Here is a 16261-nt window from a genome sequence, read left to right on the forward strand (position 1 = left end):
TTTTACTATATTCAGTAAATAATATGATTTTGAAAGTCTTTTCAGAACATTTTCCATATTTTAAAGGTAATAATAGAATTGAGGCTTTTTTAAGACAATGCTGTTGACTAAGACTAACCTGGCTGTTAGTTAGTCATGTTATATGATTTGATTTGATTTTTAATGTTCTGACACAAATTTTTACTATATTCAGTAAATAATATGATTTTGAAAGTCTTTTCAGAACATTTTCCATATTTTAAAGGTAATAATAGAATTTAGGCCTTTTTAAGACAATGCTAAAAATTTCAAGCCTTTTCAAGCCTGTTAAAGACTTTTTCTTCAATTATAAAGTGCAGTATATTATTAAAAGCAAGCAACCCTAACTCGACTGTTAGCTAGGCACATTATATTTTATTAAAAGCATTCAACCCTAACTTAACTGTTAGCTAGGTATGTTATATTTTATTAAAAGCCATTAACCGAATTGTAAAAAGAAAAAATGTTACGTTACATCTCGTAAGATAGACGTCACTTACCAAAGTCTTGAGTCGGTTCACTTCTGTTTTTAAGTCTATCTGTGCTTGAAGAAGCTGCTGTACCCTGTATTCCGAATTTGAGAGAGCTTTTTTCATTTCCAAGAAGTCTTCGGTTGATACGGGTCCTTCCACTTGTTCAGATGTCATGCTCTGAAAGAGGCAAACATTCAGGAAACAAATTGAGTGAAAGAAAAATTTTTTTTTTTTTTTTTTTTTTTTTTTTAAATCGACATTTAAGATTTCTAGTCAAAAATATATTTTTGGACATTTCTATAACAACAACTCCAATAGAGGGTAGTATGGAGGAGAAGGTGATAACATACAAACATTAAATTAGCGCATCTATTAGTGTTGGAAGATACATTGGAATTGGAAAAAAAAAAATCAAAACTTTTGGAGGGCTCGGAATCAATATTGGAATTGAGAAAAAAAATGTGCCAAATTTCCGATGCCAAACAATTTAAAAAATTGTTTATTTTCGTGTTTGCTTAATTTTCTATTACTGGTACTAATGATTAAAAAATCACTAACTAGCGAGATCTGTAGAAATTCCACAGAGGACTCATTCATATGTAATATATTGATGTTGGCATTCTGTAGATATTCAACGTAAATGGAGACGCTCTGATATTATTGTACCTATTTACAATGCCTCCCCACGGGACAGAGACACCAGAGTCATTTTTTAATGTGGAGAAAAGGTACAAAAATAAAAAAATTGTCTCAGTTGTGAAGGACTGCTCCTCCACCGAAAGAGAACACGAAATGGAAGTTCTGCATCTGAAGAACAGATACTACACTTTGAGATATTAAATTTTTTATTCATAGGAAGAAAAATACAATTGGGAAAATGAACAAAAAACTTTGGCACAAGGCCAACTCAAAAAGAATTAATGATGAGGTTGGTTGATCCATCTCGTCTCTGTTGTAAATTTGATCCATCTCGTTGTAAATGTCATCCATCTTGTGTCTGTTGTAAATTTTAAATGATTTTTCTCTCGGCTCTTGGCCAAAAGACCAAGAAATTTGTAGCTTTTTAGTTAAAACTGCAAAAGTATTTATCCAAGCTAGCAGTGACGTCCGGCGTAGGCAGGTTATAAAATATGCTTAAATATATTTTAATTCTTGCATATTTTGTATATACTATTATAGAGTTAATGTTCTATCAATTTTTATATGTTATAAAGTTGCAATTTCAAAAATAAAGAAATACATCTATATAACTTGGCTTCATTAGCTTGAATCGAAACCGAATCCCAAACTTATGAATATATATAACTTTAGATCTTTCAGCTATAATCGAAACCAAACTTATGAGGAATTCTTGGTAAAATTATTTATAAAAAAAAAAAAAAAAAAAAGATTACTCAGGTGCCGTCAGCTAAAATCATAATTGAAACGAAGACTTATGAAAAATTTTTGATAAAATTATTTTTGAGGAATTCTTGGTAAAATTATTTATAAAAAAAAAAAAAAAAAAAAAAAAAAGATTACTCAGGTGCTGTCAGCTAAAATCATAATTGAAACGAAGACTTAAAAAAAAATTTTTGATAAAATTATTTTTGAGGAATTCTTGGTAAAATTATTTATAAGAAAAAAAAAAAAAAAAAAAAAAAAATAGATTACTCAGGTGCTGTCAGCTAAAATCATAATTGAAACGAAAACTTATGAAAAATTTTTGATTAAATTATTTTTGAGGAATTCTTGGTAAAATTATTTATAAGAAAAAAAAAAAAAAAAAAAAAAATAGATTACTCAGGTGCTGTCAGCTAAAATCATAATTGAAACGAAAACTTATGAAAAATTTTTGATTAAATTATTTTTGAGGAATTCTTGGTAAAATTATTTATAAAAAAAAAAAAAAAAAAAAAAAATAGATTACTCAGGTGCTGTCAGCTAAAATCATAATTGAAACGAAAACTTATGAAAAATTTTTGATAAAATTATTTTTGAGGAATTCTTGGTAAAATTATTTATAAGAAAAAAAAAAAAAAAAAAAAAAAAAGATTACTCAGGTGCTGTCAGCTAAAATCATAATTGAAACGAAGACTTATGAAAAATTTTTGATAAAATTATTTTTGAGGAATTCTTGGTAAAATTATTTATAAGAAAAAAAAAAAAAAAAAAAAAAAAAGATTACTCAGGTGCTGTCAGCTAAAATCATAATTGAAACGAAAACTTATGAAAAATTTTTGATAAAATTATTTTTGAGGAATTCTTGGTAAAATTATTTATAAGAAAAAAAAAAAAAAAAAAAAAAAAAAAAGATTACTCAGGTGCTGTCAGCTAAAATCATAATTGAAACGAAAACTTATGAAAAATTTTTGATAAAATTATTTTTGAGGAATTCTTGGTAAAATTATTTATAAGAAAAAAAAAAAAAAAAAAAAAAAAAAAAGATTACTCAGGTGCTGTCAGCTAAAATCATAATTGAAACGAAAACTTATGAAAAATTTTTGATAAAATTATTTTTGAGGAATTCTTGGTAAAATTATTTATAAGAAAAAAAAAAAAAAAAAAAAAATAGATTACTCAGGTGCTGTCAGCTAAAATCATAATTGAAACGAAAACTTATGAAAAATTTTTGATAAAATTATTTTTGAGGAATTCTTGGTAAAATTATTTATAAGAAAAAAAAAAAAAAAAAAAAAAAAAGATTACTCAGGTGCTGTCAGCTAAAATCATAATTGAAACGAAAACTTATGAAAAATTTTTGATTAAATTATTTTTGAGGAATTCTTGGTAAAATCATTTATTACAAGAAATGAAAGTACATAACAATTAAACGACCCGAATGTAAGCGTGACACAGAAACTAACACATGCTATTGTATTAATACATAGATTATGTAGTTTGAACTACTAGTAAAGCTAAAATCTATAGCTTCCCCTCCCACCCACAGGTGTACTTTTTCGTTTCTGAAACACATGCATGTATAGTTGTGCATGCGTGTAAGAGCTCTTTAATTTGACTAACGCCCGTCAAGTTCCAATTTTCTTTTTTCAATTTTGACTCCTTAGCAGCTATTTTTACCGGCTAAAGACCAAACAATTTAGTAGAGACTGCTCTTCAGACAGACATGGTCATATATACATATATATTATTTATATTTTTATTTACAGAAAGTTTAGATGAGATAAGTCATCGGTACCGTCGGTTTCAAACCTGATAATAGGGGACCGTTTTAGATATCCACATCAAGCTCTCTTCAGCTGATACTCATCTGTTTTATAACCGGAATTGGAAACATACACATACATGACAAGATCTCGTGTAAATCTCGTTTTTTTTTTTTTTTAAACAACCTTAAAATTCAAATAATAAAATTAAAAAAGATAAAAAAATAGATAAACCCCATAATTTATTATACCATACCTGTTCACACTGAAACACTTATCACAATATTCTGTGGATCTATATTAAAAAACCTTGTTAAACTTTGTGACATATTTCCATTCTATGGAGGTCAGGTGCGAATGAACACCCCATAATTTTATTATACCATATTTCTTCAAACTGAAATATTATCAAAGTATACTTACACAGATAGATATGAAAAGTCTTTATTAAAGTTTGTAACTATTTTCATTCTATGGAGGCCAAGCGCGAACGCAGACCCCATAATTTTATTATACCATCCCTATTTAAGTTAAAACATACTTATCAAAGTATTCTTATGTACATCTATATCAAAAACACTTGTAAACGTTTTTTTTTTTTTTAAATTTTTTATTTCCATACTTTGTGGACCAGGCACGAACGCAGACCCCACAATTTTAATGAACCACCGTTCTGCCAGATTAAACATACCTATTCCTGTGTCTCGATACATCTTCTATCATAATATGTAATCAGTTTTTTAAAGTAGTCAACCATATAGGAGCCTATTCGTGACCAGACACACACACAGACATTCAACTTTATATTATATATATATATATATATATATATATATATATATATTAGTGTTGGGATGATTAATCAGAATCGGTATCAGAAAAATCGATGCCAAAACGATTCTTTTGTCTTTTTTAATTTGATTAAAGCAAAATCTTCTATTGCTGGTAATAATAATAAAATAATAAACATTGATTGATTTTAAAATACCAGGGAAGCTAAAATCGATAGATCATCCCCCACAAGCATATTTTGACGTTCAGGAAAACATTTGCATGTGTTTTTTTTTACAAAGATTGGAGAAAATAACAATCTTATAGTTAAATAATTAGAGATTTATAAAGAATCAGAATCGGTAATTGTATTGGAATCAGGAAAAACATCGGAATTGTCCCATCACTGATAGATTATAAAAAAACAACATAATGGATACCAAAAATAAACACAGGGTGGAACGATATAGTTTTATTTGAAAACTTTTATTAAAAAAATCAATTCCGCTAAATTGATTACACAGTAGAGCTGACATCTATTCAATGTAGCCGTTTTCAGCCTCCATATGGATCCGGAACTGGGAGCATACCTTTTCCACAAGAACTGACGGGAGCTCAGCGAATACTCAGACATCAAGCTGGCTTTGGTGTTATGGGAAGTCATTTTGGTGGTGTTCTTGATGTATGACCAAACGAAGTGGTCCAGTGGCTTCGGGTCGGGGGAGAAGGGGAGCCAGCGAATGAAGAGCACAAAGCCATAGCACTCCTGAAGACAAGCTTGGGTCTCTTTGGACTTGTGGGCAGACACTGAGTTCTGCTGGCACACCCAAGATCTGCCAGCAGCCACCTGATTACACCAATGGATCAGCACACTCTTCAGCACATCCAGGTACACTTTGGTGTCGACTTTCAAGCTGACTTCGAAGATGTGAGGTGGCATGATGTGGCTCTCACTTGAAACCACACCAAAGACCGTAACCGTGGCCGGACACTTTGGTTTTATCACCCTGGACACATCTTTGTAATTCATGGCAATCCAACGATGCATTTTGAGGGTGCTGGCAAAGGTCCTGTTGTCATAACGTGATAGAGAGTATGAGAGTTGTACAGCGGTGCATCATGTCAATGACCCTCGTCACAGCCTCTTTCATCTCCTCAATTGTCTCATAACGACAGACTGTAAGGTTTTCCTTGAGCTTAGGGAATAACCAAAAGTCACAGGGAGCAAGGTTTTCCTTGAGCTTATGTTTTGAATTAAAAGAGTAGTACCCCCCCCCCCAATCTTAAAAAGGAGTAAATCTTTTTTTTTTTTTTTTTTTTTTTTTTACACCGGCATCACCACATTATCAAGGCCAAGAGGCCACTCGAGGATAAGGGGGGGTTAAAGAGTGTACAGTAGAAATTGGACAATATAGTAACCAATTCGGTAAATTTGTTAACTTATATGGAACGGCTCATCAAGAACTTGTTTACGCTAGACTTGAAGACAACCATATTGTAGTCAGCCGGAAAGCAGGAAAACGGAAGACAATTCCACAGGCGTGCAGCTCTAAGAAAGAAGCTTTGTTCATGGAATCTACGTTTAGGTTTAGGCACAGATAAAGAGTGGGGGGGAATTATTGATAGTGGTTTCAGCTAGACGAGTGTTTCTTGTGAAAGTTTGGCGAGGGGGAACCATAGATTGGAGCTCAGTCGAACACTTTCCATGAAAATAACGATAAAGCAGAGACAAACTCGCAACATCTCTTCTGTGAGATAGAGGTTGCAGGGAAGTGAAAAGGACATCTCTTACGAGGCTATGAAGTCTATTTTGAACTCTATCAAGGCAGGACAAGTCCTTTCTAGCAGCTCCTGCCCAGATGTGGCAACAGTATTCCATCCTTGGACGTACCTGGCTCTTCTATAGGTAGAGCAGTGAGATATCTACTGGATCGATAGAAAGATCCCACCATTTTTCCAGCGGCCTTGGCAACAGATTTGATGTACGTGTTCCATTTAAGATCAGGAGTAACGGTCAAGCCCAGAAGCTTGTCAAAACTTGCTTATGAACAGTATTTTAAAATGAAAAAACCATTTGATTTCTGTTGTTTCTTTCACTGAGAATTCCTCTGACACTGAGTTTATGATAAATATGCCCGAATAAATATTTTTTTGTTTGAGAATTCCTCATAATCTGAGGTAATTATGAATCAGTTGGAAATAATATTTAAAAAATTATGAAACTGATTATTTTTTGTTATCTCTAATGTTTGGAGATATTTCATATCAGACGACTCCAACAGATCCTCGGCCTCCATTGTAGGCACAAAGTGTCCCATTCAGAGATTTGCACTTAAAAATTTTTTTTCTTCAATGGCAGGTTTAGCTTTTTATTCAAATGTATTTTTATGTGCAAATAATCTCCTGGGTTAAATTTTTATGCATGCATTCATAAAATTCATAAATTTTTATGCGTGTATTCATAAAATTCATAAATTTTTATGCGTGCATTCATAAAATTCATAAATTTTTATGCGTGCATTCATAAAATTCATAAATTTTTATGCATGAATTCATAAATTTTTATGCATGTATTCATAAAATTCATAAATTTTATGCATGAATTCATAAATTTTTATGCATGTATTCATAAAATTCATAAATTTTTATGCGTGTATTCATAAAATTCATAAATTTTTATGCATAAATTCATAAAATTCATAAATTTTTATGCATGTATTCATAAAATTTTATGCATGAATTCATAAAATTCATAAATTTTTATGCATGAATTCATAAAATTCATAAATTTTTATGCATGTATTCATAAAATTCATAAATTTTTATGCATGTATTCATAAAATTCATAAATTTTTATGCATGTATTCATAAAATTCATAAATTTTTATGCGTGTATTCATAAAATTCATAAATTTTTATGCATGTATTCATAAAATTCATAAATTTTTATGCATGTATTCATAAAATTCATAAATTTTTAAGCATGTTTTCATAAAATTCATAAATTTTTAAGCATGTTTTCATAAAATTCATAAATTTTTATGCATGTATTCATAAAATTCATAAATTTTTATGCGTGTATTCATAAAATTCATAAATTTTTATGCATGAATTCATAAAATTCATAAATTTTTATGCATGAATTCATAAAATTCATAAATTTTTATGCATGAATTCATAAAATTCATAAATTTTTATGCATGTATTCATAAAATTCATAAATTTTTATGCGTGTATTCATAAAATTCATAAATTTTTATGCATGAATTCATAAAATTCATAAACTTTTATGCATGTATTCATAAAATTCATAAATTTTTATGCATGAATTCCTAAATTTTTATGCATGTATTCATAAAATTCATAAATTTTTATGCATGTATTCATAAAATTCATAAATTTTTATGCATGTATTCATAAAATTCATAAATTTTTATGCATGTATTCATAAAATTCATAAATTTTTATGCATGTATTCATAAAATTCATAAATTTTTATGCATGTATTCATAAAATTCATAAATTTTTATGCGTGCATTCATGAAATTCATAAATTTTTATGCATGAATTAATAAATTTTTATGCATAAATTCATAAAATTCATAAATTTTTATGCATGTATTCATAAAATTCATAAATTTTTATGCATGCATTCATGAAATTCATAAATTTTTATGCATGAATTCCTAAATTTTTATGCATGTATTCATAAAATTAATAAATTTTTATGCATGTATTCATAAAATTCATAAATTTTTATGTATGTATTCATACAATTCATAAATTTTTATGCATGTATTCATAAAATTCATAAATTTTTATGCATGCATTCATGAAATTCATAAATTTTTATGCATGAATTCATAAATTTTTATGCATAAATTCATAAAATTCATAAATTTTTATGCATGTATTCATAAAATTCATAAATTTTTATGCATGCATTCATGAAATTCATAAATTTTTATGCATGAATTCCTAAATTTTTATGCATGTATTCATAAAATTCATAAATTTTTATGCATAAATTCATAAATTTTTATACATGAATTAATAAATTTTTATGCATAAATTCATAAAATTCATAAATTTTTATGCATAAATTCATAAATTTTTATGCATGAATTAATAAATTTTAATGCATAAATTCATAAAATTCATAAATTTTTATGCATGTATTCATAAAATTCATAAATTTTTATGCATGCATTCATGAAATTCATAAATTTTTATGCATGAATTCCTAAATTTTTATGCATGTATTCATAAAATTAATAAATTTTTATGCATGTATTCATAAAATTCATAAATTTTTATGCATGTATTCATAAAATTCATAAATTTTTATGCATGTATTCATGAAATTCATAAATTTTTATGCATGTATTCATAAAATTAATAAATTTTTATGCATGTATTCATAAAATTCATAAATTTTTATGCATGTATTCATGAAATTCATAAATGTTTATGCATGTATTCATAAAATTCATAAATTTTTATGCATGTATTCATAAAATTAATAAATTTTTATGCATGTATTCATAAAATTCATAAATTTTTATGCATGTATTCATAAAATTCATAAATTTTTATGCATGCATTCATGAAATTCATAAATTTTTATGCATGAATTCATAAATTTTTATGCATAAATTCATAAAATTCATAAATTTTTATGCATGAATTCCTAAATTTTTATGCATGTATTCATAAAATTCATAAATTTTTATGCATGTATTCATAAAATTAATAAATTTTTATGCATGTATTCATAAAATTCATAAATTTTTATGCATGTATTCATAAAATTCATAAATTTTTATGCATGTATTCATAAAATTCATAAATTTTTATGCATGCATTCATGAAATTCATAAATTTTTATGCATGAATTCATAAATTTTTATGCATAAATTCATAAAATTCATAAATTTTTATGCATGTATTCATAAAATTCATAAATTTTTATGCATAAATTCATAAATTTTTATACATGAATTAATAAATTTTTATGCAAAAATTCATAAAATTCATAAATTTTTATGCATAAATTCATAAATTTTTATGCATGAATTAATAAATTTTTATGCATAAATTCATAAAATTCATAAATTTTTATGCATGTATTCATAAAATTAATAAATTTTTATGCATGTATTCATAAAATTCATAAATTTTTATGCATGTATTCATAAAATTCATAAATTTTTATGCGTGCATTCATGAAATTCATAAATTTTTATACATGAATTAATAAATTTTTATGCATAAATTCATAAAATTCATAAATTTTTATGCATGTATTCATAAAATTCATAAATTTTTATGCATGCATTCATGAAATTCATAAATTTTTATGCATGAATTCCTAAATTTTTATGCATGTATTCATAAAATTAATAAATTTTTATGCATGTATTCATAAAATTCATAAATTTTTATGCATGTATTCATACAATTCATAAAATTTTATGCATGTATTCATAAAATTCATAAATTTTTATGCATGCATTCATGAAATTCATAAATTTTTATGCATGAATTCATAAATTTTTATGCATAAATTCATAAAATTCATAAATTTTTATGCATGTATTCATAAAATTCATAAAGTTTTATGCATGCATTCATGAAATTCATAAATTTTTATGCATGAATTCCTAAATTTTTATGCATGTATTCATAAAATTCATAAATTTTCATGCATAAATTCATAAATTTTTATACATGAATTAATAAATTTTTATGCATAAATTCATAAAATTCATAAATTTTTATGCATAAATTCATAAATTTTTATGCATGAATTAATAAATTTTTATGCATAAATTCATAAAATTCATAAATTTTTATGCATGTATTCATAAAATTCATAAATTTTTATGCATGCATTCATGAAATTCATAAATTTTTATGCATGAATTCCTAAATTTTTATGCATGTATTCATAAAATTCATAAATTTTTATGCATGAATTCATAAAATTCTTAAATTTTATGCATGAATTCATAAAATTCATAAATTTTTATGCATGTATTCATAAAATTCATAAATTTTTATGCGTGTATTCATAAAATTCATAAATTTTTATGCATAAATTCATAAAATTCATAAATTTTTATGCATGTATTCATAAAATTTTATGCATGAATTCATAAAATTCATAAATTTTTATGCATGAATTCATAAAATTCATAAATTTTTATGCATGTATTCATAAAATTCATAAATTTTTATGCATGTATTCATAAAATTCATAAATTTTTATGCATGTATTCATAAAATTCATAAATTTTTATGCGTGTATTCATAAAATTCATAAATTTTTATGCATGTATTCATAAAATTCATAAATTTTTATGCATGTATTCATAAAATTCATAAATTTTTAAGCATGTTTTCATAAAATTCATAAATTTTTAAGCATGTTTTCATAAAATTCATAAATTTTTATGCATGTATTCATAAAATTCATAAATTTTTATGCGTGTATTCATAAAATTCATAAATTTTTATGCATGAATTCATAAAATTCATAAATTTTTATGCATGAATTCATAAAATTCATAAATTTTTATGCATGAATTCATAAAATTCATAAATTTTTATGCATGTATTCATAAAATTCATAAATTTTTATGCGTGTATTCATAAAATTCATAAATTTTTATGCATGAATTCATAAAATTCATAAACTTTTATGCATGTATTCATAAAATTCATAAATTTTTATGCATGAATTCCTAAATTTTTATGCATGTATTCATAAAATTCATAAATTTTTATGCATGTATTCATAAAATTCATAAATTTTTATGCATGTATTCATAAAATTCATAAATTTTTATGCATGTATTCATAAAATTCATAAATTTTTATGCATGTATTCATAAAATTCATAAATTTTTATGCATGTATTCATAAAATTCATAAATTTTTATGCGTGCATTCATGAAATTCATAAATTTTTATACATGAATTAATAAATTTTTATGCATAAATTCATAAAATTCATAAATTTTTATGCATGTATTCATAAAATTCATAAATTTTTATGCATGCATTCATGAAATTCATAAATTTTTATGCATGAATTCCTAAATTTTTATGCATGTATTCATAAAATTAATAAATTTTTATGCATGTATTCATAAAATTCATAAATTTTTATGTATGTATTCATACAATTCATAAATTTTTATGCATGTATTCATAAAATTCATAAATTTTTATGCATGCATTCATGAAATTCATAAATTTTTATGCATGAATTCATAAATTTTTATGCATAAATTCATAAAATTCATAAATTTTTATGCATGTATTCATAAAATTCATAAATTTTTATGCATGCATTCATGAAATTCATAAATTTTTATGCATGAATTCCTAAATTTTTATGCATGTATTCATAAAATTCATAAATTTTTATGCATAAATTCATAAATTTTTATACATGAATTAATAAATTTTTATGCATAAATTCATAAAATTCATAAATTTTTATGCATAAATTCATAAATTTTTATGCATGAATTAATAAATTTTAATGCATAAATTCATAAAATTCATAAATTTTTATGCATGTATTCATAAAATTCATAAATTTTTATGCATGCATTCATGAAATTCATAAATTTTTATGCATGAATTCCTAAATTTTTATGCATGTATTCATAAAATTAATAAATTTTTATGCATGTATTCATAAAATTCATAAATTTTTATGCATGTATTCATAAAATTCATAAATTTTTATGCATGTATTCATGAAATTCATAAATTTTTATGCATGTATTCATAAAATTAATAAATTTTTATGCATGTATTCATAAAATTCATAAATTTTTATGCATGTATTCATGAAATTCATAAATGTTTATGCATGTATTCATAAAATTCATAAATTTTTATGCATGTATTCATAAAATTAATAAATTTTTATGCATGTATTCATAAAATTCATAAATTTTTATGCATGTATTCATAAAATTCATAAATTTTTATGCATGCATTCATGAAATTCATAAATTTTTATGCATGAATTCATAAATTTTTATGCATAAATTCATAAAATTCATAAATTTTTATGCATGAATTCCTAAATTTTTATGCATGTATTCATAAAATTCATAAATTTTTATGCATGTATTCATAAAATTAATAAATTTTTATGCATGTATTCATAAAATTCATAAATTTTTATGCATGTATTCATAAAATTCATAAATTTTTATGCATGTATTCATAAAATTCATAAATTTTTATGCATGCATTCATGAAATTCATAAATTTTTATGCATGAATTCATAAATTTTTATGCATAAATTCATAAAATTCATAAATTTTTATGCATGTATTCATAAAATTCATAAATTTTTATGCATGAATTCCTAAATTTTTATGCATGAATTCCTAAATTTTTATGCATGTATTCATAAAATTCATAAATTTTTATGCATAAATTCATAAATTTTTATACATGAATTAATAAATTTTTATGCATAAATTCATAAAATTCATAAATTTTTATGCATAAATTCATAAATTTTTATGCATGAATTAATAAATTTTTATGCATAAATTCATAAAATTCATAAATTTTTATGCATGTATTCATAAAATTAATAAATTTTTATGCATGTATTCATAAAATTCATAAATTTTTATGCATGTATTCATAAAATTCATAAATTTTTATGCGTGCATTCATGAAATTCATAAATTTTTATACATGAATTAATAAATTTTTATGCATAAATTCATAAAATTCATAAATTTTTATGCATGTATTCATAAAATTCATAAATTTTTATGCATGCATTCATGAAATTCATAAATTTTTATGCATGAATTCCTAAATTTTTATGCATGTATTCATAAAATTAATAAATTTTTATGCATGTATTCATAAAATTCATAAATTTTTATGCATGTATTCATACAATTCATAAATTTTTATGCATGTATTCATAAAATTCATAAATTTTTATGCATGCATTCATGAAATTCATAAATTTTTATGCATGAATTCATAAATTTTTATGCATAAATTCATAAAATTCATAAATTTTTATGCATGTATTCATAAAATTCATAAAGTTTTATGCATGCATTCATGAAATTCATAAATTTTTATGCATGAATTCCTAAATTTTTATGCATGTATTCATAAAATTCATAAATTTTTATGCATAAATTCATAAATTTTTATACATGAATTAATAAATTTTTATGCATAAATTCATAAAATTCATAAATTTTTATGCATAAATTCATAAATTTTTATGCATGAATTAATAAATTTTTATGCATAAATTCATAAAATTCATAAATTTTTATGCATGTATTCATAAAATTCATAAATTTTTATGCATGCATTCATGAAATTCATAAATTTTTATGCATGAATTCCTAAATTTTTATGCATGTATTCATAAAATTAATAAATTTTTATGCATGTATTCATAAAATTCATAAATTTTTATGCATGTATTCATAAAATTCATAAATTTTTATGCATGTATTCATAAAATCCATAAATTTTTATGCATGTATTCATAAAATTAATAAATTTTTATGCATGTATTCATAAAATTCATAAATTTTTATGCATGTATTCATGAAATTCATAAATTTTTATGCATGTATTCATAAAATTCATAAATTTTTATGCATGTATTCATAAAATTAATAAATTTTTATGCATGTATTCATAAAATTCATAAATTTTTATGCATGTATTCATAAAATTCATAAATTTTTATGCATGCATTCATGAAATTCATAAATTTTTATGCATGAATTCATAAATTTTTATGCATAAATTCATAAAATTCATAAATTTTTATGCATGAATTCCTAAATTTTTATGCATGTATTCATAAAATTCATAAATTTTTATGCATGGATTCATAAAATTAATAAATTTTTATGCATGTATTCATAAAATTCATAAATTTTTATGCATGTATTCATAAAATTCATAAATTTTTATGCATGTATTCATAAAATTCATAAATTTTTATGCATGCATTCATGAAATTCATAAATTTTTATGCATGAATTCATAAATTTTTATGCATAAATTCATAAAATTCATAAATTTTTATGCATGTATTCATAAAATTCATAAATTTTTATGCATGAATTCCTAAATTTTTATGCATGAATTCCTAAATTTTTATGCATGTATTCATAAAATTCATAAATTTTTATGCATAAATTCATAAATTTTTATACATGAATTAATAAATTTTTATGCATAAATTCATAAAATTCATAAATTTTTATGCATAAATTCATAAATTTTTATGCATGAATTAATAAATTTTTATGCATAAATTCATAAAATTCATAAATTTTTATGCATGTATTCATAAAATTAATAAATTTTTATGCATGTATTCATAAAATTCATAAATTTTTATGCATGTATTCATGAAATTCATAAATTTTTATGCATGCATTCATGAAATTCATAAATTTTTATGCATGAATTCATGAAATTCATAAATTTTTATGCATGTATTCATGAAATTCATAAATTTTTATGCATGTATTCATAAAATTAATAAATTTTTATGCATGTATTCATAAAATTCATAAATTTTTATGCATGTATTCATAAAATTCATAAATTTTTATGCATGCATTCATGAAATTCATAAATTTTTATGCATGAATTCCTAAATTTTTATGCATGTATTCATAAAATTAATAAATTTTTATGCATGTATTCATAAAATTCATAAATTTTTATGCATGTATTCATAAAATTCATAAATTTTTATGCATGCATTCATGAAATTCATAAATTTTTATGCATGAATTCCTAAATTTTTATGCATGTATTCATAAAATTCATAAATTTTTATGCATGTATTCATAAAATTCATAAATTTTTATGCATGTATTCATAAAATTCATAAATTTTTATGCATGAATTCATAAAATTCATACATTTTTATGCATGTATTCATAAAATTCATAAATTTTTATGCATGTATTCATAAAATCCATAAATTTTTATGCATGTATTCATAAAATTCATAAATTTTTATGCATGAATTCATAAAATTCTTAAATTTTATGCATGAATTCATAAAATTCATAAATTTTTATGCATGTATTCATAAAATTCATAAATTTTTATGCGTGTATTCATAAAATTCATAAATTTTTATGCGTGTATTCATAAAATTCATAAATTTTTATGCATACATTCATAAAATCTTAAAAAAATATTAAAAAAAAAAAATCCAAGTGTTTACATGAGGACTCTATTGTGTAAATCTTAAATGAATTCTTTTTAAAAATTAAAATTATTTATTGTGTGACCTTAGTAATTGACAAGAGTTTTTTTTTTACTTTAAATGTTGTCAGATGTGTATATTTATATTTCTCTCTCTCTCTCTCTCTATATATATATATGATTTCAACATCTTGTCAGACGAGTGCCACTTTCTCAGACACTTAAAGCCCATGAGCCCAAAAATGACTTCCATTGTTACAGGACCATTTTAATAGACAAATGCTTCAGGGAGTATCTGTACACAGATTATGTTACAGAGTCTTAACTTTGTACGACAGCTAAGTCTCTTTCTTGGTTCAAAATGTTGAGATCCAGCAACAAGCAAGAGCAAGATAGCCAGCAACAAGTTAAACTGCAGACCAGCTTAATGCGAGTACTGGTCTCCTGCTTTATGGTTTTTTAAATCAGAGATTTGCTTCTCCTAGAAAGGTTGCCTTCACCACGGCTTACGAGAGCCCTCTCCATCCCAACACCTATATATATACACACACAAATATATATGGTGCTAGTTGGCCGTTGACCCCAAAAAAGGGTTC

At 23.6% G+C, this 16261-nt stretch overlaps 1 protein-coding gene across 3 annotated transcripts in view; it reads right to left on the reverse strand.

Annotated features, from left to right (window-relative positions):
* The window catches only part of LOC145269031 (ARF GTPase-activating protein GIT2-like), a 428028-nt gene that overhangs the window by 89748 nt on the left and 322019 nt on the right, over positions 1–16261 (reverse strand). For all 3 annotated transcript variants that reach the window (XM_080124622.1, XM_080124621.1, XM_080124620.1), the window contains one exon: positions 519–668. In XM_080124622.1, coding sequence (XP_079980748.1) covers positions 519–668 — 150 coding nt within the window. The remainder of the gene's footprint in view (positions 1–518; positions 669–16261) is intronic.

The sequence above is a fragment of the Euprymna scolopes genome, chromosome 45 (assembly GCF_053919585.1).
Source record: "Euprymna scolopes isolate OS-2025 chromosome 45, ASM5391958v1, whole genome shotgun sequence".
Taxonomy (NCBI): Eukaryota; Metazoa; Mollusca; class Cephalopoda; order Sepiida; family Sepiolidae; genus Euprymna; species Euprymna scolopes.